The 24,103-nt window shown below is 40.3% G+C and overlaps 1 protein-coding gene across 2 annotated transcripts in view; it reads left to right on the plus strand.

Moving 5' to 3' along the window:
• Positions 1–24,103, plus strand: part of PLEKHG1 (pleckstrin homology and RhoGEF domain containing G1) — a 126,927-nt gene that overhangs the window by 59,947 nt on the left and 42,877 nt on the right. For both annotated transcript variants that reach the window (XM_066315472.1, XM_066315471.1), the window contains one exon: positions 19,663–20,201. In XM_066315472.1, the coding sequence (XP_066171569.1) occupies positions 19,663–20,201 (539 nt within the window). The remainder of the gene's footprint in view (positions 1–19,662; positions 20,202–24,103) is intronic.

Below are 24,103 nucleotides of genomic sequence, written 5' to 3' on the forward strand. Positions count from 1 at the left end.
ACCTAATTATCTGCTGTTTCTTGGCTAAATTGGGCTGTATGATGTATATAGAATTATGCTTCCAGAGAAAGTGAGTCTGCATTTGCTGTAGGAAGAGTTTTTTGGGGTAAGCTTTTCCTACTTTTTCACCTTTTCCATCTTTCTATCTTTTGCCTGCTTCCTGTAGCAGTTTTCACCGATATTTAGAGTTCTTATCTTAAAACCAGAATCTTTTCTAAATTTCTGATAATGTTGTCCTGTAAAACTATGTATGGCTTTTTTTTTGTTAATCTTTTCTTTTCATATACCACCTATATAATGTAATGCAACAAGCACTGAGTGTTGAATCATTTAAAATAGAAAATTTATTATGTTATTTCAATTGATTTCTAAGGTAAGCTTATTTCTAAGAATGAAGTAGCAAGATAAATGACAAATAGTGACACCTTATATTTTCATCACAAAATTTTGAGAGGAGGGTCTTTCCTGAATTGGTCATTGAGTCTAGTGTTGCTGGGATGACCAGTCACTGTGGCCAGTGAAGATTGTCCATCTCTGCATACGTGTGATCTGTCATCTCGGTCAAGCATCTGAATGACTTTAATTCACTACCTGAGTGACAAATGTTAAATGCTGTGGGGCTGATTTGATCATCTTGGTAATTGCATTTTTTTATGGGTTGACTTAGTTGCCTAAGAATGAAAAGCTTTGTTACAACCTGGAATATGTTATTTCTGGATGTTTGATTTGCCATTTCTCTTTCTGATGGGGAGAAAAGAAGCAAAGATATAGAGAGAAACTGCAGATGTTGAGTGTTTTAGAGATGCATAATAATGTGTATATACATAAACCATAGAAGTGCAAAGTCTTTTATTTTGGGTGTCAGCATAATACCCTATTCCTGTCACTGCTAATGTTGTCTTATCTCTAGAGATTGATTTGTGGAAGTGTGATGCCCAGACACGTGGGAAAACACAAGTAGTTATTGTCTTTAGTTAAAGGTTAAGGAGATCATAGCCTCACATATCATTCTAGCTTCCTTTTGTGATTGAAAGATTTGCTCTCTCTAAAAGTTGATAGTTATAGAAAAAAAGGTTCTTGATTAATTTTATTAAATCCTTTCCAGAAGCATTTTTGCTTTAGCTTGCTGACTTTCTAAGTTCAGCACTTTACCTTTCTGTTGTTCAAAATAAGTCACTTGTATGTCTTGGCCTCCATGTAAGTGATCTACAAAGGATGGATTAAAGTGAAGCTGTATTTGTGGAAGAATGTGGGAAGAAAGGAAAAGGATACGTTTAACACTGCCCAAAGGAACTACCTCTAAAAGAGATAGGAAGTCCCAAAATGTACATCTGAAATCACTGAGGCTTACTGCAACTTGGTTTTGTTTGAATCAGCTGACTTGAAGGGATGTCTATCCAGAAATTAATGTGCCATGTGTGCATTTCTTCACACATGCACATACAGACAGACACACAGACACATGCACATGTTGTTAGATTTCTTAATTCCAGTTTAATCAATGACTCTGCATGCCTGAACCTGAAGTCTGTATTTAAATGTGGGTATAAGGAGGATATGGTCCATCAGTCTGCCTGTCTGTCATCAGTTTCTTATGCTTTTTAATAACCCACAACACCTCCCCAGAGGTCCTTTCATAGGAAAGGGCATGGACATGTTTCCTAGTTGAACCTGCAAAAACCATCTGTCCAGTCTTTGGGACAGCTCAGACTGGTGGTTTTTGTGCGCAGATACCTTTGTTCTCCCCGAGCTTTGCAAACACTGGTGCGGTGACAGAGGGGATAATTCCTCGTCCCCCTGTAGCCCCTGGGCCTTGTTCTCTGGTCACTCCCTCCCATGGCAGGAACAGTCCTGCAGCCACCCAGCCTGATGCAGGTGAAAAGGGAGCTGGATGTCACTGCTGGAGTGAGCTCTTAGGGAGCTTGAGGGTATGTGATCCAGAGTGAGAGCAGAGATGCAAGCCTACCAGTGGGCTTAACAGGGATTTAAAGCAACTGCCTTGGAGTGCTGAGACTGAACTTGTCTGAAAATTAAGATCATAAATATATTTTTCTGTCAATTATATCCTTATGTTAGCATTTAATCCTCTTGCATAGACTTCAATTAGCATATAAACCAGATAACTGTATCATTATAGCCTGTCAAAAGGAGTAAGAAAATATTTAAAGACTATTTATTAAGAAAATATTTTAAAATATACATTTTTGTTGTACCTTTAGAGTACAGACAAAAAGACAACAGATGAAAAATGCATTATGCTATTGCTTCCTTCAGGCATGAATGTCTTGAATGACAAGAGCAAAAATTTGGGGAGGTATGTTGTTCCTGTGTATGGTGTGGATTTTTTTTGCGATGCATATAAATATACTTTAGTCATGTTTGCTAGCAATGTCAGGATACTTTGTGTATTTGCACAACCATGTCTGTGTTTTGGGAATAGTCGAGAGAATACATGTCCAGTTACTGTAATCTTGGATAGCTTTTTGTAATTCATTTATTTTTGTAACCTGGGGCTTTCCACTGCATTCAGTACTTGCTGACCTTTAATTTCATTTACTGGAGGGTGGAGAGGAAAGAGGAGAAAAGAAAGGCTTTAGGAAATCCCTTTCCCCACCCTCCAAAAGAAGGTAACTTTCTGTTTAAATGTTGTTTGGGTTTAAAGGCTGTAAGCAGAAGATAAAATACAGATCATTTTGCATCCTTCATAAAAGCTAAATGTTGAAAGCAAAGAATCAAATATTCAGGAGCATTAAAAATTTGATACAAGCTCTGGAATAGATTAGTATTTGAGATTTATAAAGTATTTGTAGTCCCTGCTGAGCAACCTTTATGCTAATATGTGATTATTACTAATATGCTCTAGTTAATATTTCAATAATGCTCACTTGAACTGGGTATTTTTTATAATAGATTTTGCTTTGGATTAATAATGTACACACCAGCTCACTAATCTCTTAAGATGCTTTTCCTCCTACTTAAGTTCATCTAGTTTTCTCAAACTGAAAATATTTTTTCATGCAGTTGCTTACTTTTTTGCTAGACTAATTTAATCTGCTCCTTTATTTCCATTTAAAATCAATATCAGACATTTAGTATAGTAATATTTTTCTCTTATGATTCAAAAGATTGAGTTTGTCAGCTACTTTCATACAGCTGGAGAAAATCTGTTTGTTCATTTCTTAACCTTTTGACATGTCTGTTTTTACAAGCCTGGCTGTTTGTGATGGGGGATTGAAGTATAGAGTAACAACCACAGAAGGAAACATCCCTTGTTATGATCAGAGTGTAAACTGAGCCCAATGCAATGAGGAGAGGGTAGGTTTACACAAGATTTTTGCACACTAGGAAAAAAAAGAAGAGACCCTCTTCTTCCTTCACATGATTGTTGAATTTTCGTGTGGTATAGTTAAAGGTGAATTGTAAAAAATTTTATTCCCCTGTCTTGGACACATGACTGTAAAACTGACTTGCAAGTAGGTTAGACCACCTGTAAAAGCAGCCTCAGCAAAGTCACAGCTGTATTTTCCTTCTGTTCATGTGGCAAGTGAGACAGGTCTGAAAAGTCAAGACAACAGAACCCTGAGTGAAGCTGCTAAAATGCCCTTGCAGTTGTAACAAGCAGGGAAATGAGGGATTTTGAAGCGTTTGGACAGGAATCAGTTTACAGGATGTGCACGTTAAGTGTTTTCTCATGGCTGACCCCAGGCTCAGCAGTGTCCCAAGTCGATGGCACATGTAGGTGCTGAACAAAGTAGTTCTGTCTTCTGTCTTAGGCTATTATATCTATCAAACCTTCAGGCTTCAGCATCTCAATGCCAGTCCTACTTTTATCACACTCGGAAAGCATAACCATTACATAAATACTACTTAACCTTGCCTGTGTTTTTCCAGTAAGAGTGAAGGGTTGTAATAGTGGTAACAGATTAAGCCTTGTTCCTCTTTCTCAAAATAACTTGTATCATCTAGCAACAGATGATTATTATGCATGTGTTTGTGCCATATATATATATATATGAAGTGGAAAGTTTTTTTTTCCTCTCCTTATGTCATAAAAAAAACCATATCTGAATGAGTTCTGGTGTCAAAGGACAGCACAGTGATTACACATGCTATAAACACACGTGAGATGGCTTCTACCCTAAACTGAGGAGCAGTTAAGGGTCTGTCTACCGCAGCAAAAGTATCAGAATGGGCATAGTCCTGTTCCGGACCCTACAGATGCACTGTCTGAGGCTTCTGTTGCCAGTGAGACTGGATATCTGTAGTAGAGAGCCAGCTATGCCCTAGCACAGGGCTGATGGCAGACACTGCAGCATCACTTCTGGTTTATACAGACAAAACCAGCTTGTTTGTTTTCTTAGTGCATAAAACATTATTCTCATGGGCTACTGATAACTAATTTCTAATGAAAAGTATGATCCCCCCCCCCCCCCCCCCCCCCCCCCCCCCCCCCCCCCCCCCCCCCCCCCCCCCCCCCCCCCCCCCCCCCCCCCCCCCCATTTTTGTAGGGTGGCTATTTTAGCCTCTGATATAAATACAGTAAATGTTTCCTTAAAACTCATTTGGAAAAAGTCCATGTCTAAGCACTTTGGAAATTTGAAAACCTTGACATGTTGCATGCACATTTCTTCTGTACTGCTTTGGCAAGTCTGAAGGTTTTTTCTTTTTTTTTTTTTTTTTTTTTTTTTTTTTTTTTCCTCCTTAAAGTGAATCTAGTTCAGATGAGAGTGTGGAGTTGCATAGTGAATTACCTTTATTTGTGCGAAGTATAAGCTGTCACTGCCCACAGCCATTCATCTCTGTAACAAAGAGGGTAAATCAAAGGGGGAAGTGAGAGTGCTAAGGAGGGATTCCTAGCTACATCACTATGTGCAGAGTAATATTACAGGCTCAAAGCAGAATCACCCGTATCAGCAACATGTTCCTAAACCAACTGTGTTAGTCTGAAAAGAGAAAAGCAAACATAAGAGAAAGGAATGTCAACATGGGGGATGGGAAATGGTGGTCTCCACTGTAACACCCAGTGCATACTGCATAATCGTTTTCCTGTTTGCTAATGGTGATTATCAGGTCTTTTATCTTAAATATGCTTCTTGCCACCTTTGGATGTGAGAGATAGTGCTGACATAGTGAGACTTGGAGTTTGAACTGTCCTTTTCATAGTAAATAGAACTTGGTAATGAAAAAACCTCATGGTCCCTCCACTAATAAATCTGGCAAATCTCTATGATACTATTTTGCTCCCATCCCTGTATGTCAATGTTAGTGTGACTGCTAAGAAAATCAATAAAATGGAAGACCACAACTCAGAATCTTACAAATTGGCATGGTGACTGTCTAACACTACTGAGTGGCTAGGCATTCTATTCTTGCTTTCCTAGGCTTTCATCCTCTCACATTTGTCCCTGTGAGGTATTCTTCCATTGTAGAGTTATTGGCAAATGTAAAAGTATCATCAATAAATTACCAGCTGTATCAAGACTTTTTTTCTTGAATGTTCTTCTAATACAGAAAATCCTTTTTTTCCCTGGGCATGAATGAGTTCTAAGTAAATCACATATCCAACATATATCAATATATATTAAAGTAGTGATCAAACTTGATTAGATTTTGTACAGTCTTCTGGCAGATATTTCTAGAAACAGTTTGTGTCAATGCTGTTCATTGAATCTTAAAAATCTTAAAGGGCAAAGGGGATTATGGATATTGAAGCCTCTTCTTGATAATTTCAGTTAATCTGTGCTATGCTGGGAGATGTTGGGAGATGTGTTCTGCTAGTCTCTGGTAATTTTGCCATTGAAGATCTCTTATCCATGGTGTTCAACTGGCGGCTTCTCTCCATCAGTGTGAACGTTCGTGTTACAGTTTAGCTGTGGAACTCTTCAATATTTGATGTTGCATTTTTCTGAGTCAAGATTAGCTGTAACAATTGCCATGCAAAAGGTAGCAATATGACCACAGTCAGCTTGACTGTTCTTGCTATGAAGTGTTCAGGCCTTCAATGCAAGATGCTTTTGTCATTATTTTCGAAGAGCTTTGCTGTAATTTCATTAGGAGGGGAATGTTTCTTCCAGATCGTTTTTCTAACCTTCAAAATATTTTGAAATGAATTTATAATTGGCAGGGTCTGTACATAGTTTAAAGGTTTGAAGTGTTTCAAGTCCATTAGTTTTACATTATAAAGAACATGTATTAACTGAAAAATCATTGGAGAGGAAGTTTTAGTATCTTTTGGTGCTCTGTTAAGTGCTACTGATCACTTGTAAAAGGAACTTTTACTCTCGTGCTACTTGGCCCGATAAAGAATATAGTCATCCTTATGGCCTATGGTATTAAGAGATACATGGGTTTGGATACAGAAATATATTTATATATTTATAAATATAAATTTATTTATAAATTATTTATAAGTGTAAATGTATTTATAAATTAGTGCAAAAGAAGAAAAACTGGAGTAAAACCAGCATCCTTCTGTTTTGCTGAATAAAGTTACTTGAACTGAATCAGCTTGCAAATAATTTCATCATCTTACTAAATTGTTACGGCTGGTCATCTGTTTGCATTCTTTTACTGACTTAATTACAAAAACTTCACAAATCTTTTGTCAAAATCTTTGTTAAAGGAACGCTTCAATAGTGACAGAATTTCTGTATAAAAGTAAAAGCAAATGCTTCTTAATGAAATTCTGCCTATGTGAGTCATACATTATAAGTAATGCCAAAGGGGGGCAGAGAAGGAATTGCCCAGCTAAACTTCTTTTAACCTGTGCCTCTTTGTAATAAAATAATGGTAGTCCGGGTTTCCAAAGAGATGAGGGTTTGAAAAGTGAGCACGCCAGCTAATAGCTGTGGTAACAGGCTGAACGCCGGGGAACAATACCCGTGTAGTGGCCTCTCGGGGTGTCTCTGCGCCTCGGAGCTCAATAGTGAATGCGCGGCATTGTTCGGCTGTGAAAAGTCTCGGAGCGCTCGGGATGTCAGCGCAGACCGAGGGAAACTGATTTTCAGCTTGTAGCCTCCTTGGCAGAGGCTGGGAGGAGCCCGGGGGCACTTGGCCATTCCTCAGGGCTCCTCTGCTCCACCAGCTTCGTGCTTGTATGTGGCGAGTCCCCCGCAGGGATGTGCCGCTCAGCAGTGTGCCCATGGGAGAGCATGAAAGAGAGGAGAAGGGGTTTTATCTCCCTCATGATGGGTTTCATGTTTGAATGTCAAGTGAAAGCTTTCCCTGAGGGAAGTTAGAAGGTGACGTTAGAATTTAAGGGAAAGCGTGGAGATCCAGAAGTTACTTCCTTGAGGATTTACAGCTTAGTGGTGTAAATTTGATTTAGGTTTTGGAGGAAGATAAATGTTTAACTGTGTGGGGGTTGGAGTGTTTTTTAAATAAAAAGAGACTCCAGGTAACTCATGAGAATGGCTCTTAAGTGAATTACCTTGTAAGTTTCCCGTTTGTGTAGGGTACAGGGTTGAGAAAGCTTTGATGGTGTCTCTATAACCAGGAATAACAAAAACAATTGGTTTTTAGTATAGCTTGTTGGGGAAATCCTGCAGTTCCACCAGAGTTAATACATCCTTCCCTCCTCAGCTCCCACCCTCACTTGTTTCAGACTACAAAATCGACCTTTGTGGCCGAGTTTCTCCAAGTGCAGGCTGTGTGTTTTGGATTTGAGAATTTGATTTGGATTCTAGCTCTAATACTTTTAAAAGGAAGGATTTGCTACTTCTTTTTCATAGAAAACAAACAAAAGGGAAACCCAAACAAAGCAAGTGTTGGGACTGAATGTCCTTATCTGGAAGAAAGATAAAGTGCGAAGGAAAAATCTGAGAAAAATAACTGCTTTAACTGTATTAACTGGATTTAAATAGGGGTCTAAGTTTCTGTTTTCCCTGTCTCTGATCTAAACACTGAGAAGATTCATCTGAGGTGTTTACTGAATACCAACGGGTTTAGATGTTGTTTATTGTAGTTAATGAGGACTCTGAAAACTGGCCAGTATAGAAGTGCTTGAAGGCTGCAAAAGAGGAGTAAAATAGGGCTGACAATAAAAGCAAGAAAAGCAGAAGGATGGTAGCAGACAGTTGTTGTCTGATATTTTTTCATGAATATTTTAATTTTCAGCTTCCTTGCTGTGAACCACAAAGGGGTCCATTTTTAAGAGGCTTCATGACCCCCTCTTGTTTGCATTTGTCAGGGGTTTTTTTCCCTCCTGATTCACAAAAAATGGAGTAATAAATCCAACGGTCAGAAGAAATCTGAAGATCCTTTTTTTAATAACTTCCTTTGTATGGCATTGCATGTGTATAAAATTCATTTTATATACCCCTGAATAGGAATGTTAGAAAATTTCAATACTTTGAAGTTCATAGGATTATTTTTTTCTGAAGCTGTTGGTAAAAAGGCACAGGGACTCTGCAATATATATAGCTTTAATAAAATGACTGTCTGGTTCAAATTAAGCTTTTTATTGCTCTGATAAGAAAACGCAGAGAAAAGCTTATGACTCAGGAAGTCAGTTGCTATGAATTATGCACCAAATGTTCTCTGTAACCAAGTCTAGGCCTCTAATCTGTTTGCTTCTTGCCCTGTTGCTTCTGAAGTGTGATTGTTGTCACTGTTAATCTTGTATTCTGATATGTCAATAAGTGTTGCAGGCATTAGTGCCATCTGCATATGGGTGCAGAGGCTGCACTGCTCTGTGCGCTGACATTGCAGAGATATCAATCTCAGTTCGCACTTTGCTTCTTGAGTACAAAAACTCTAAGGAAAGTATTGCTTGTTTGGACAGGTATTTTGCTCTCAGTGCTTTGTCTTCATGAAATAACAGCAAAGAAGTAGTAGGAAGTATTGTAGATGCTGCAGAAGGGCCTTAAAGCAACTCTGAAAACATTGTGAAGACTTCATCATAAACATGTTTCTGTTGGAGTGACTTTCATAGGCATGCCTGAAAAGCTGACAAGGCAGGGAAGGGAATGACAAAGAAGGGAAGTTTCGTTTTCACATAGCACTGTTAATACAGTGTTACGATATTGCAACAGGTAAGGACATAAAGAGGAAAGGTGTAAAACATGATGCCCATAGTTTAAAAGTACAAATGTTCTCCCCATGCTCCAAGGGGCGATTTGGAAAGACCAAATCAAGGTAAACAGCAGTCCTGATGTGATAGGGTCATCAGTATAAAATAAAAAATAAAGAATTGGAGAGGCTGCAATTTTAAGACTGTTGTTTGTGGCAGCAACAAGATACCTTTGATTTTTTTTCTGCTGTGACAGGTTATTTTGCTGCCATTTGGCAGTCTTTGTCTTCTTGACCTTATTTATGTAAAATTCCACACTTAGCTGTAGAAGCAATACAGTGAGAAGACATTGTGTATGTTAAACTCCTTTTAACCTGAACACCTGCTTAGTTTCTTTTTATTTATTTTCATTCAAAGGTTTGTGAGATGTCAAAATACTAATTACTCTATTTTGTAAAAATGCAGTGCAGTCATTTATTAAATCCAGAGTCTTTTTACTGTCATTGTATATGTTCCTATTGAGCTGGGATTTTGAAAGCGCTGTTAGCTTACTGTTGTAATGCCACCTTAAAAATAAGGCCTGGTCTTCCCTTTTAGGAGGGTGAGCACAGGAAAACAACTGACTTGAAATGCCAGCGCCAGTCTGTGGTGCAGCCAGACCATCAATATGTCTTAGTTCCAACCTGTGTAGAATTTAAGGATTTTTCTCCCCAAGTGTAAACATGAATACTGCTTTCTGCAACTTATATTTTTATTCAAGAGAGGAAACACAGAAGAAAGTTTTCATTTTATTGTAAATGTGAACATCTGTTAGGAGGAGCCTGCTGTTACTGTTTCAGTTCTGTTTCAAAATTCTGGTTGCTAAACTTCCTGAGGTTCCAGTAAGTGGCTTTAGTTTGAAACCAAATGGGAGAGATCATTTAGCTGTATTTAAAGAAAAACATCAATTATTTAGGTCTTCTGAAACTCACTTCTGTTTGGCATCTAAAATTGTCTGCTGTATCAGAGAACTGGCTTTTATAAAATATGTTTTGCCTCATGCAGGATTTTTACTGGAAAGATTTTTAAGTCAACAGAGAATTTGGTGTCAGAGGCAAACAAAAGACTGTTACAATGAGTTTGAAAGAACTAATCTATTTGTGCTAGATACTGTAGGGCCAAGTTATGCTGAAATTGAAAGAGGTGAGTTGTAAAAGGATGTCTTCTTTAGGGTCACACAATTAAGTTCTTCCTTGGAACTAGTAAGAATGATTCATAGATGCTACATTTCCTTCTTCTGAAACTGTGTCTCACTCTCTAAAGTTTATATTGGGAGACAGTTACAATTTTTCATCTTAAAAACCTCCCGATGTTCTTGGTAAAGCAACAAATGTTGTGTGCTACAGGCTGGCTGCCTAGCCAAACCTCCTGCGTGCTCATGCTGCAGTGGGCTTTGAAAAAGTGTGAACCTTGGTAGAAACTTTAGGTTGCTTAGATGGAGTTGAAAACAGTTGTGTGTTATGTGTTGTCCTGACAGAACATGTGCTCGGAGCCATAGATTAGTCCGGGAAGAAGTAAAAACCAAACCTCGTGTCCAAGCCCTGTTACAGTGACACAGTGTAGCTTGGGAAGTCACCAGTCAGGTACCAGGGGCAAGGCCTGATCTTGTGTGGTGCTGGGTGCAAGGAAGGCTACATGTGGATTTTCATTCTGGCACAACGGTTTGAGTGTAAATGTACTAAAGCATTCAAGCAGCGTCATGTTGAACATGCTTTTAGCACTTCTATGCTAAATGCCAGTATGAGCAGAGAAAAAAAGGATGTAAAAGCTTTGGTTACTTGTCATCTAGGGTATTACTCCTCCTTGTCATCTAGGGTCTTATTTCTCCATATGCATTCACATCTTCAAATCTTCACTGAATTTTCATTTGCTCTGATTTACGAAAGAATTGATCAGTGCCTCTTTAAAATCCCTTTTAAAGAGGAGAGAAACAAGCTTTCAAAATTGACAAGGAGATGGAAAACAATTTTTCTAAAAGGCCTGTAAATGGAGTGGAGGACTGGATCCATATGCTCTGTTTGTGTTGCAGTACATCAGCAGCATGTGATGGCTTGTTCTTTTTGTTAGGTGTCTCTGCAGCACTGTGTACAGATTGTTAGGTGTCTCTGCAGCACTGTGTACAGATTAAATAGCTGCTGCATTGCAGAGAGTTATTAATACATTACATTGCACTTCCAGGGAAGATGTCAGTGTGTCCTTTAGCCTGAATGTACCTTGTGACTGAGTTAGGGGTGCTTTTTAAAATTTTGCTGAGGATAACTTACTTTTTCAGTGAATCTTTAGCCAGCTGGGAACTATAGAATAGCATCACTCTAAACCTCTTTAAAACTTCACTTATTGTTCAAGTTTAGAAAAAAACCCAAAATCTTGTTTCAAAATAAAAACAGGTCACCCTTCTCAAATTTTAATCCTGATACACTAAAATGTAGTTTTATGCTGCTGTACATACAATAGAAGAAAGCAGGAGATGGGGCAGAGAAAGATATGCAACTCCTAAAATATAATGCAGATAAACAAAATGCATGAAATACCAGAAAATTAGAAGTGGGACCAGCCCATTATTTTTCTGGCACATCTGTGTTCTGTTTGATTTGTGATGCACATCAGTAAAACTGGAGGTTTTGCGGTTTCCAGTCTTCTGCCCTGACAGCTCTCAATGCTGTGCATGTTTAAAGTGATGGAGGTTGAGGGGTTGTTCTTGGGGAAATTCTTATGTGTGGGGGAAACTTCTGCTGACTTATACATGGGGATGGAAGGGAGAGCTAAGGTCAGGTGTGGGTGTGCAGAGATGAAAGAGCAAAGTAAAGATCTCAGCTCTGTTTCCCTCTTCCCTCCACCCACAGGAATGCTCATGAGAGCTCCCTGTGCCAGTTCAGACCAGTGGCTGGAGCTCACACTGCAGTGCTGCAGGCCCTGTTTTTACCCAGCCCACTGAAACAGATGTGGGATGCTTTTTGTCACTGAGACTTTAGAGTTCAGGAGCTTTGTCACCACTAAATGATGAAGCTGCTGGTATTACTTGTAAGTCCTAGGACTTCACAGAATTGACCAAGCAGTGCCCTATGTGTGGTAAATGCTCTACAGGTCTGTCCAGGAATTAGTTCAAGCCTGACTTGGAGATGAGAAAAGCTTTGTAGGCAAGGTGGGCACAAGGTGTGAGGAAGCAAAAGTCTGGAGGAGTTAATCATTAGCTCCTGACAGAAATATGTGTGCATGTGGAATATAGCAAATGTGTGGTATATTTGCCATATACAAGTGATTTGAGTATCTGGATGCTGCAATGTAGATGTACTGAAAATTTTGGCATTGCTGTTGGCCATTCTGTGCCTTTGAGTATGTCCAGGACTTTACAGATATGTGGTAGCTCACTCTCAAGTATTTTGCACAGATCTTGCAAAAAGATGTTTTAATGTAAATATGTAAATATTTTAAAAAATCCTCAGAAGCTTTGGGAGAATCCAGAGAATACACGAGAGAGCGTATCTCAATGGTCTGTGATGTCAGCATGGCAAGTTGTAAACACCTGATCTTTCAGCCTGGGTAGAAGGGACTTTCACCCGAAGAGCCCTGATGTTCAGATCAAAGTGTTTCACAGCTTTGCCAATCATCTCAAGGCTTTGCTTCCTTTTCTACCTCCAGTTTCCTGCTGTAAGGTGTTGTTCAAGGACTGTGCTCTTTAGGAATACTCTGAATGAAGCCGAGGCTGTGCCATGTAAAAGGACAGAGGTAGTGAATTTCAAGTATAAGTTTAAAGAGAGAATGCCTCTTTGTGGACTACGTTTGAGCATGCAGCTGTGAGAACATGCCTGGAAAGTGGTGCCAGCAGCTGGGAACTCTTCTGACTTCTTTTGCCTCCCAGCTCCAAGATGGAAATGCCACCACCCCCTCCGCAGGCAAAGGAGATGTCAGCTTTCTCACGGGTTAGCACCAGCCTATATTCTTTTTTCTCCTTTCCTGTTTTTCACCTTTTCTTTTCTCCTGCTTCTCCTCTTGCTGTCTCCTTCCTCTCCTTTCTTTTTTTTTTTTTTTTTTTTTTTTTTTTCCCTCCCCTGTCTTCATTGTGATTTATCACAGAACGCTTGATGGTTTGGTGTTCACATTTTCTTCTGAAATTCATTTCTCTTGCCCTTAAAAAAACCCCAAACCACTGAAGCTTTGCAAAGGCCTGTTCCTGTTTATATTAGGGCAGAATAAGATCCAGAATGCTTCTATTTCCCAGGATCATCCTATTATATTGCAAGTTCATGGAAGTTTCTAACATAAACACAGAAATTTCACAATACCAGCAAGTGATTTATTTGCTTTACATGCTTATCAATATTGTCTACAAATCAAGCAAACAAATGCTGTGGAAGTGGGGGCTCTATTTGATGTTTGCTCAGTGTTGTGCCTGGAAAAATGGAAGTTAGTGGGTGTTGCTCAGTGAAGTGTGCATTTTAAAGTTACCCACAGTGATGCCCATTGTCCTGTCTCTGAATTGCATGATGTCATATGTCATTTAAAGCTTGTAGAGATGCCGAAGACTGTCGGTGCGCTGGGAAAAAGGCGATGAGAAAGTTGTGAATCAGGTTTCTCTGAAGCCTTTGTGTTTAGGGTTTTGATAGATAAAAGCTGACTCATGCAATATTTCTGGCAAAGGAGCTGTACAGACTAGTAAGAGCTTCTCATTTTACCTGAGTGCCCAATGAGCTAATTCGGGAACAGCTGAAGGCAGAGCCCGTGCCTCTCCTCTGCCGCACAGGTAGGTCGTGGGCTCTTCGGAGAGGACTGAGAAATAGAGAGGACTTGTTCAGCCCGGGTGCGAGGAGCCAGAGACATTCCTCAGTGGTGAGATACTGTCGCAGAGGATTTTCCCTTGCAATAATGTTCTCGGGTATTAGCGTGCTTGGTTGTGACAGAGGCTATTCTGCTTTAAATGCTGCAGGGAGTGGGGGTGGGGGCACAGTAATTGGACTGATAGAAGTGCATTAGTTGGTGACTCTTTTCCCTTGTTGTAAGATTTCTAATAAATGGGATTTCTGTTCCTCAAAGTTCAGTTAAAATACTTGGCAGAATATGGTTTGTGACAGTCCAGACTGGACATCTTATCCTGCAAATATCGTAGCTCTCTAGTGTGATATTTTTCACAGAGGGTGTTAGTTTTAGAACTGATATGTACTCATATACAAAGTTTTGTGATTAAAAATCTGCTGACCTTCACTTGGATAGGATTCAGAGCAGAAGATATAGGGAGTGTATGTATTTAAGATGACTTGGGTTTGGTAGTGGATGGACTTTAATCCTTCTCAGTCGGGAAGCTGTAGAGCATTTATGTTTCTCAGTTCCAGTGTTGCATTTTGAATTTGATACTGAACGTAGAAATTGTTCTAAACTAGTTTGCTTAATTGTATCCACAGTATGAATGCTTTATTTGAAATATGAAGATATCTCAGCGAAAAAAAAACCCAGGAAAGATACTTCTTGTAGTCTCATCACTTTTTAGAGTAGCTAAACTCCAGAGGATGTGAAGACTGTAATTTCTGGTAATGTTGACTTTGCAGATAACACCTGAGGTGCCCTTTTTCTTGCCAGGAGAAAGGCAACAACAATGCTAATCATGAATATAATTTGACTTTTGAGTTCTTACTTGTGCAGTATGTGGTAGAATTTCACATGCAGTAAACAACTTGGAGGAATAAACACCTATATTTAGATAGGACTTGGGGATCTTTAAGTCAGTTTTATATTTAAAGACAAAGCGCTTTATCTCTCATTGTATGCTAATGTTCTAGCATAGCCAAAGCTGCAGAGATAATGGAAAACCATTTATCACTACCATGAATAGAATTACAGGAAGGAGGTTTTTGTTAAAGAAAAGCAAGTGATAGAAGGAGGTTAGGAATTTTTGGTGAGAACTTGTTTATGACTGCACAATGAAAACCCCAGACATGCCAAAATGATTGTTTTGCATGTGCCTTCAGTCTTGTAACTAATATTAGAGGTGCCTGTTGGGATGAAACAGTAGTAATCCTTGCCCTTGCATGTCTGTGCAGTAGGGACATGTCATTGTTCTTGCTGGGGGTCATGCCATGCCAGTGTGTGTGTGTGACACAGGAGCAGGGAGCTTTGCAGGGGCTGGGAAGGGGGAGAGAGTAACTGAATTAATGTGAAGGCACAAACAAGAAATGACCTTGTTTGGGGAGCGTGTTTCCTTGTGAGTAGGGACAAGTAGTAATTATCCTCCTTTCAATGCTGAACTAACAAGTAATTACTGTTATTCCTTAATTAAAGTATGCAAATTGAAGATTTCTTCTTTTTTTCTCCCCAGACTGAGTTAAATGCCATTAATTCACAACTGACAAAAGTTCTCAATATTATTTTGGTTCATCCTTGAAAAGGTTCAGTAACCAAAAGAAAGCCTAACAAAAAAAGCAGTGAACCAGGCCAGACATGGGTCAGGGTATAGAAGACTTGCTCACAGTGTGTGCCTCTGCAGGCTCTGGGGGTACCTACAATTTCACACAGTGTTTGCACCCTGAGTTTTGATGAATGCACCTACCTGCTGGTGCTGCTGTTGAAACTGGGAGGATGGGATGGAGTGGGCCTGTAAATCAGTCTCACAGAGTATGGGACAAATTACTAGCTTTTTATAGTAAGTCTGTTTGAAAGGCAGAAATTTGCAAGAGGTTACAGGGTTTGCAAAGGCACTGGGTCAGTTATGATTCATGCAGGGCAGTCCTGGTGGACGCTGTTTACTCTCTCTTCACTCTGTTAGTTCATTTGTGAATTTCTCTCCAGCCATTTGCTACAGACCTTTGGTAGCTGATGCAAGAGTGAAGTTACTTTTTGATACAGCTGCAGAGTAGAATAGCCTTCAGAGTTCTGAAAACCAGATACAGACCCTGACAAAAGGAAAGAGGATGGGCATGTGGCTATAGCTATGAACTCCATTCAACTGCTCTCTGTCCTGATGCACTAGTGACTGCAGGAGTCATCTAAAAAACTCTGTTCCTAATTTTAACGGCAAGGGTAATTGTAGAGGTTATTTTCCTGCATAAGTGCTCTAAGATGATCAAGTCCAACTGTTAGCCCAGTGGTTATGCCACACCCACCACTAAACCATGTCACCAAGTGCCACATCTACACATCCTCCAAATACCTCCAGGGGTGGTGACTCCATAATTTACCTGTGTAGCGTGTTCCAGTGCTTGACAGCCCATTTGGTAAAGAAATATTTCCTAATATCCAATCTAAACCTTCCCTGGTGCAACTTGAGGCTGTTTCCTCTTGTCCTATCATTTGTTATTTGTGGGAAGAGGCCAACCCCCACCTGGCTACAACCTCCTTTCAGGGAGTTATAGAGAGCAATAAGGTCTCCCCTGAGCCTCCTTTTGTCCAAACTAAATACCCTCAGCTCCTTCAGATGCTACTCAGAAGACTCATGCTCCAGACCCTTCTTCAGCTCTGTTGCTCTTCTCTGGACACACTTCAGCACCGCAATGTCTTTCTTTCAGTGAGGGGCTCAAAAGTGGACAAAGGATTTGATGTGTGGCCTCACCAGTGCCTAGTACAATGCTCAGATGGGTTCCTGAACAAACTTGTGCAGCCTTGGAAGATTTACAGATCCTATGTTATTGGGAAGGGCTATACATACCTATACCTGAGGCAGGAACTGAGAGCTGTCCCCAAGCCCTGATTTCTATGAGCAGGGTGCTTGGTATAGGTCTTGCCAGCTCAGGAAAGGGAGCTGCTTCCTGGTTCCGTGCCACGCTGGAATCCCCAGTCCTCTGTGCCCTGCCTTTCTTCCAGGTGTGCCAGCTGCCTGGGTGCCTACTTGCTGCTCTGCAGGAGCGCTGGGCTTCTGCGCCATCAGAGTGCACCCTGAGAAACATATTTTACTGGTTGGAGACTTACTGGACAAAATTGTAACAAAATTCTCCACAGAGAGGCCAAAGGGCAATTCACATCCCTCTGGGAAAGAAGTAAAAATGAAGTAGAAAGTAACTTTTGAGAATCATAGTCAGGATTAGGCTTTGAGGACAAAAAGCAGACCAAGTGAATACCTAGCAGCAAATACCTAGTTTGGTGTAATTTTTATGGAAGCATACAGGAATAGCAATTTGTTTAAAAGATAGAGGGGCTTGAGTCAACCATATTGGATGCAGATAGCCATGCCTTGTAAGTGCCTGGAGTTTGCCGAGGTCACTGGGAATACAGGTGTTAAAGAGCAAGCCCATTTTATCTGTTACTAATTTTACTAATCCTCGGTTTTTTAAATAAGCAATGACACTATCATTAAACAAGAGAATGAGTGGGTTTGCTTTGGTTTTCTAAGACATGTTAAGTTTTCCTAATGCTTCTAGTTACAAAAGTGTTGTAATGTAAAACTACTTTTAACATGTTTTCTCACTCCAATGTCATTGATGCAAACTATATTTTGTTTCTATTTTTTATATTAATGAAAATTCTTGCAAAGAAAATACTACATATTAATGCCTTTGGGTTATTTTCTGAGGGGCAGACCACATGTCAATGAAATGGGAAGAAAAGAATATGGTGTAATGGAATTTTATAAGAATCCTTTAATTCCCTCCTAAATGTAGCTGATCAGGTGTTTCTTTGTCATCTAATTTTAGTAAAATACCTTGGAGTAAGTTAGCGGAAGTGTTACCCCTGTTATCTTGTTTATCCTGTGGATTTTTCAAGGGGGCATTTTTCATTCATCAGTGTTGTGCTTTCCAGCTTGAAAGTGAAAAATGATCCAAAGCTGATAACAAAAATACATTCTTTCTTATCAAAAATGTGTACTTTCTTATCACAAGCAATAGCAAGGCATACATCACTTTCTGTACCTACATAGAAACAAGGGAATTTACCTGCATTTTATGTTTTTTAAAAATTTATTTCCCATTTTATTACTTTATATTTTATTTTGGCATGATACTTGATGTGGTGTATTCAAAAACGCTAAGAAAATATGCTTCTATGCTTCAAAACTAGAAGAATCTGCCACAAAGAAAGGCTATAGATTTTCAGGCTATAATGTAAAACCAGAGGTACAGACCTGCTGAATTATGTTTTTACTCTAATGGCCAATTTCTAACCCTTGTAACAAGCAAATTACTCTCAGTGTTAATTCTGTGCATCACCTTGAGGGCAATACTTCTCCTTAATAGAAAGCTCATCCCACCATGACTGAAATGGCACTAGTAATTACTCACATACGATTTAAATCTTACGCATTCAAGATAGGCCAAATAAATCAAAACATTCATCTCTGGTATTTTATTTCTGTTTGCTTTGGATTTATTTTGAAAAATGAGAGAGTTGCTTTAAGCTTTGGATCAAATTCTCCCCCTGCTCTGACAGCTGCAGGAGCTGTGTATCCGGGAGGTTTCTGCTTGTAATTGCATAGCAAGTCTGACTCAGTTCAAGAAGGGCCATCTTAAAGGCTGGGCGGGTTTGATTTGCAGTTTTATGGTTTCTTTACTGAAACTGTTGTCAAGAGCTGTAATTACTGGTATGAATTTTTGAAAACTTGTCCCTGGACTAAAATAAGGACTAAGCTACCACTCTGCGGGTAGCTTCATTATTGCTTTTCTTCCTAAATTGTCACCAATTTCCCTTTTTCACAGGACAGGCATTATGAAGTTCTATGAGTCTTTTCTCAAATATTCCAAGGGGTTTTTTTGGGAGGACAGTTCTTACTGAATCAAAGCTTCAAAGGACTGAATGTACCTGCAGCTACTTTTGCAGATTCTCATGCTGCATCACACACAACATGGCCAGATACAAATCTGCATTGCATCGTGAACAGAGTCCTGCATGGCATTTTGGCAAGGAAAATAAAGCAGAATTGAAATGCCAACAGGAAGACAGACATCTTATTTTGTTGTTGCACTGATCTGAAAAACAGCTTTGGGTCAGTTCAGCAGGGGGTAATATTCTGGCTTTAGCAGAACAGTTTTAGAATTACTTATTTTCCCCAGTAGAAAACTCGATTATTTGGCAGCACTCTTTCCTGTGGGGACTCTTTTTTCAGAAACTACATCATTTTATTTGGGAAATTGTTCTGCTTTAAGTATTTTTGTACAAGCCACAGATCTGGTAATTGATAACTGCTTTTAGTTTTTTTAAGACTGTTGGCTTTACAGGATTCAAAATGAAAGACACTTTCTGGTATCACTATGTGTTTCTTGAGGTTTCCAAACCTCCCAAGCCTGGATCAGGGCTCAGCTGGGAGATAGCAGAGACTGCTCCCAGTAAAATTGTGAGGGTCTTTTATAACCTTAGGGAAAATGTTTTGAGTTCTGTTTTTCTCCTGTGCCAAACCTGAGCAGTGGATGTGCTAGCAACAAGCCCAGCACACTGGCAGAAGAAGGAAGTGCCAGGAACAGAAGTGTAAGCAGGAGAAATGTGGCGTTGTAGTCCCCATTGGGGAATCCCCACAACCTAAAAAGCATTAGAGTTACAGTGACCCCCAAACCATGTTGTTCTAGTTGTCTTTTGGTTTAAATAGAGCTTTGGCAGCTTTCTGTGCAAAAAGCTTTGAAAGTATCTGCCATCAAATTTTGTGTTACATGGAGCAAGCAGCAACAATAAACGCACTTCTTTTTGTTTGTTTCTTTGTTTAGATGACTTCCACTTACCTCTTGATGTTGTACCAGCTGTGACAGAGGCCCTTGACTCCAAGAAGAAGGAGGAAGATTTGCACAAGGAGAGCAGATCTTTCCGCTACTGTGAAAAAAACACCATGGACCTGTCAGACAGTGACCGTCCCGTCAGCTTTAGTTCCACTTCCTCCTCTGCATCCTCCAGGGACAGCCACTGCTCCTTTGGAAGCAGAATGACCTTGGTTTCGAACAGCCACTTGGGTTTGTTTAACCAGGATAAAGAAACAGGTGCCATCAAGCTAGAACTGGTCCCAGCTAGGCGATTCTCCAGCAGCAAGACACACAAAAACTCTGCTGTGGAGCAAGAGGATCTTGAGGAAAGTCTTGAGAAAAGGCCAAGCATGCCGAGGAAAGCAGAACCAAAAGGAGCAGGCAAAAACTGTGCGATGTCCCTGGTCACAGAGCCCACCAGTCCAAAGCTCCTCTACGTAGACAGAGTCGTCCAAGAGATTCTGGAGACAGAGAGGATGTATGTGCAGGATCTAAAAAGCATTGTCAAGGTAGGGAGCTTGGTTAAGACAGTGTTAACTGTTCCATAATGACATTTTTTACACTCTTTGATTTCACAGTGGGACAGATGGACCTGACAATGGAACTGGCATTTGCTGGTCATTATAAATTAGTGTAACATGATTGTTTAAGTGTGTTTCTATTTTTTATTTGATTAGATAAATCTAAGATGTTACTGTGTGTTAATGAAGAAATAACTGAAAAAAACCATACTACAACTGGCAGCAAAGAGTGAACAAAGAGTGATAAATGTTTTGCAGTAAAAGATCTTATATTTTTATATTTACAAAAAAAATTTAGATTGCTCTGTGTCCAAGAATGTATAGCAAGAAGCAAGACAGCTTTAACTGCCTCTTTATATGATTTATCTGAAGGGTCTTACTGATGTTTCCCAACTCTCCCCTAGTCATGCAAGTTCTTTCCTCCCTGTTTCCCTGTTCCTTTCATACAACTCACAGCTGCAGTCTGTTCTCTTTCTGTCCTTGGCCTGTAGTATTGAGTATGGCATATGTGTCTGCTGGAAAATACTGTTGTTTGGCCGTAATACGAAGGAATTATTTTTTAATACTTATTCTGAATGGGTGTAGCATTTATTAGGAGCAGTAGAGTTTTTTCCCAATCCCTAGCCTAACAGTACCTTTCATGTCTTCTTTCTAGTACAGGGAGAAATATGGATGAGTTCTCCTGTGGATTGTTCTTTTCACTCTGTACTTGTGTCTTTGCCATCAGCATAATTCTGCTTTGCATTTTTGGAGATGACAATTGACTCTTTTGGCTACTGTTTGTAGCCTACATGTTTAACACACCAAGAAGTGCTTAGTGTGCTCTTGGTAGAATTTAGAGGTCCAGGTAGGTGTATGTGGTCATCTGAGATAGGAAATATCAGCCAGCTGGAGACATTCTCCCCGCCTACAGCTTTAATCTGCATGGTGCCACAATAGCATGGGAAAAATGTGAAGGCTTTGATAACTCAAATGCATGTTGTGATTAAAACACCAGTACCCCGCCCTACAAAGTTCTGAGAAAGGTTGCTTTTTCTACAAGATTTCACTGGTTTCCATAGCTGGTGCTGTTTCACTACATTCAACTGTTGCCTGAGCTTTATTTTGGAGTGTTTAAGCTTGTCAGAAACAAGTCAGCTTCTGTGCATAGTAGCCACTCACTAGGCATGACTTCCATGGAAGGTTTTGGAAACCTTAGCCCTCACTCATCCTCCTATGCCATAAACTGTACAACTTAAGAAACTGAAAACTGAAATAAATATCTTGTAGCAGATTTTCCAGTTACAAGCAGGAATACCAATAAATGCTTTCTAGAAAAAACTTCAGGCATCAGTACAGTAGATGTAGGGTAAATAAGACAAAGGCATTTTTAGTTTTGGAAGAACTGAGGGAATTATGAACCTGTGAAATGCCCAAGACTACTTCCTGCAGCAACTAATAATGAATCTAGAAAGCTTTGTGTGAAACTAGACAGCTTATTTGAGACATTGAGTAGTTGGCAGTGGAGCTTTTCTTCGGTGGGTGCTGAGGATGCAGGGGTTTCAAAGGAGCTGCTTCCCAGATGGTGAAGGCAGTGGGAAACCAGCTGCCTCAGCCTGTGCAAAATGTTCTTTTGGTTTCAGGGGAGGGAGGTGTGACTGGGAGCAACCTTCTTCAGAAGGGCTCATTTCAAAAGTTTCTCAGGATTCCTTTCTCCACAAGTTACCTTAGCAATGTTGCAGTAATTCACCCAAGCAAGGGTGGGGGTTGTGAGAAGATTGGGAAGACTCCACAGAGATCTGTAAGAGTGCTGTAGCCTTATAGAATTTGATTATCTGGGCGTTTGTGATTTGAGGCCATTTAGTTTGGCAGGAAGATAACTGGTGCTGAGCCAAACTAAGATGAAGGGAAGAAGCTTGATTTGTCTTACTTTCCAGATAAATATGGGCCAGATTTGGCAGCTGGTTAGGAAATGGGATGAGATCAAGTAGTAATGCAGTTAGAATGGGAGCTGGAGAGAGGTCAAAGGGCAACTTTGCCCAGGAAGTGTGTGGGAACTGAAGAGAGACATGAAGGTGGGAGCTGGTAGAGTAAAGCATAAGCAAGTGAACCAGTGATAAGTGGAGAGAGAGAAAATAATTACAGGGAAAACAATGTGAGGAAATGAGGGAAAACCCAGGAAGTGGAAAGTTTAAGTACGAGATTGGATGGAACTGGAGTTCTTGAGTGAGTTTGCAGCTGATGGTCAATACAGAACCACTGGTGGGGTCATCTGGTCCAACCTTCCTGCTCAAGCAGGGTTGTCTTAGAGCACATGGCACAGGATTGTGTCCAGATGGTTCTTGAATACTTCTAATGAGGGAGACTACACAGCCTCTCTGGGAAAGTCTGTTCCAATGCTCAGTCACCCTTCCTCGTGTTTAGGTAGAATTTCCTGTGCATCAATTTCTGCCTGTTATCTCTCACCCTAGTGCTTGGCGCCTCAGGGAGGAGACTGGATGCATCCTCTTGATGCCCTTCCTTGAGGTGCTTCATTGATAAGATTTCCCTCTGCCCCCTCTTCTCAAGGCTGAACAGCCATGACTCTCTCAGTGTTTCCTTGTAAGAGAGGTGCCTCAGTGCCCTAATTCATTGCCCTCCACTGGACCCATTCCAGGAGCTCCACGTCTCTGGTGCTGAGGAGCCCAGGACTGGACACAGCTCTCTAGATGTGGCCTCACCAGGGCTGAGTTGAAGGGTACGATCACCTCCCTCAACCTGCTGGCAGTGCTCTTCCTAAAGCACTCCAGAACGCCTTTGGCCCTTCTTGGCCACAGGGACACACCTCTGGCTCATGGACAGCTTGTTATCCACCAGGACCCCCAGAAGCTTATGTACACAATCTAAAAGTAGTAAGGAGGGCTGGTTTTGTTTGTTTGTTTCAGGGTGGGGGTTTTTTGGCTGAGAGAGGAAGAAAGAGGAGAGGGGCAACCCACATACAAGGAGCTCTAAAAGCTGAAGAGGTGTCAGCTTGAGGACAGCATAAGAACAGAAAGGGGGAAATCAATAGGTACTATTTTAATCACCCTCTACCCCCATCTGAGAACTATCGGTAGAGATGTAGTCTAACGCTTTTTGTTGTCTAGTAGGAAGGATTCGCTGATGCTACAGTCTCTGTAGGCAGAAGGAACATACTTAAAAAGAGTATGTTCTCACTGTTGTTTTCAGGTCTTTGAAACAGGTTTCACGGCTGGAACTGAGAGGCTGTCAAAACTCACATTCTCTACATTTCTGGCATCAAAATGCAAAGCAAATTTGCATATTTTTTTCCCCTTCCTTGGGTGGGGGTGCTGTTTGTTTGGTTTTTAGGGGATGGGAACTATTTTTTATTAGTTTCAGTGCGGGGGATGGTGGTGGTTTTATTTATTTCTCTTGATCATTTCTTTTTGTATATCCACACTCTTTCTCATTAGCCAGATCATTAATAAATACATATAAACCAGGATGGAACCCAGTATTAGCCCCTAGGGTATGCCAATAGCCGCTGGCCTCCAACTAGATTTTGTGCCTGTGATCACCACCCTCAGGTCCTGTTGGTTCAGCCAGTTATCAGTCAAATTTATTGTCTGCTTATCCAACTCCTACTCCTTCAGCTTGTGCATGAGGATCTTAAGGGCGTTAAAAGCCTTCCTGAAGTCAAGGTAGACCATATCCACTGCATTCCATTCATCTACCAAGACAGTCATTTCATTGTTAAAAGGTTATCAGACTGGTCAACTTTCCCTTGGTGAGTACATGATGACTGTTCTTGATTACCTTGTGTTTAGTGCGCCCAGAACTGGTTTCCAGGACTAGCTGAGCACAAATGACCTGTTAACATGGGTGATTGTGAAATTGCATGTAGGATCCTGGTATTGGTCATGATATCAAAA

The sequence above is a fragment of the Sylvia atricapilla genome, chromosome 3, assembly GCF_009819655.1.
Source record: "Sylvia atricapilla isolate bSylAtr1 chromosome 3, bSylAtr1.pri, whole genome shotgun sequence".
Taxonomy (NCBI): domain Eukaryota; kingdom Metazoa; phylum Chordata; class Aves; order Passeriformes; family Sylviidae; genus Sylvia; species Sylvia atricapilla.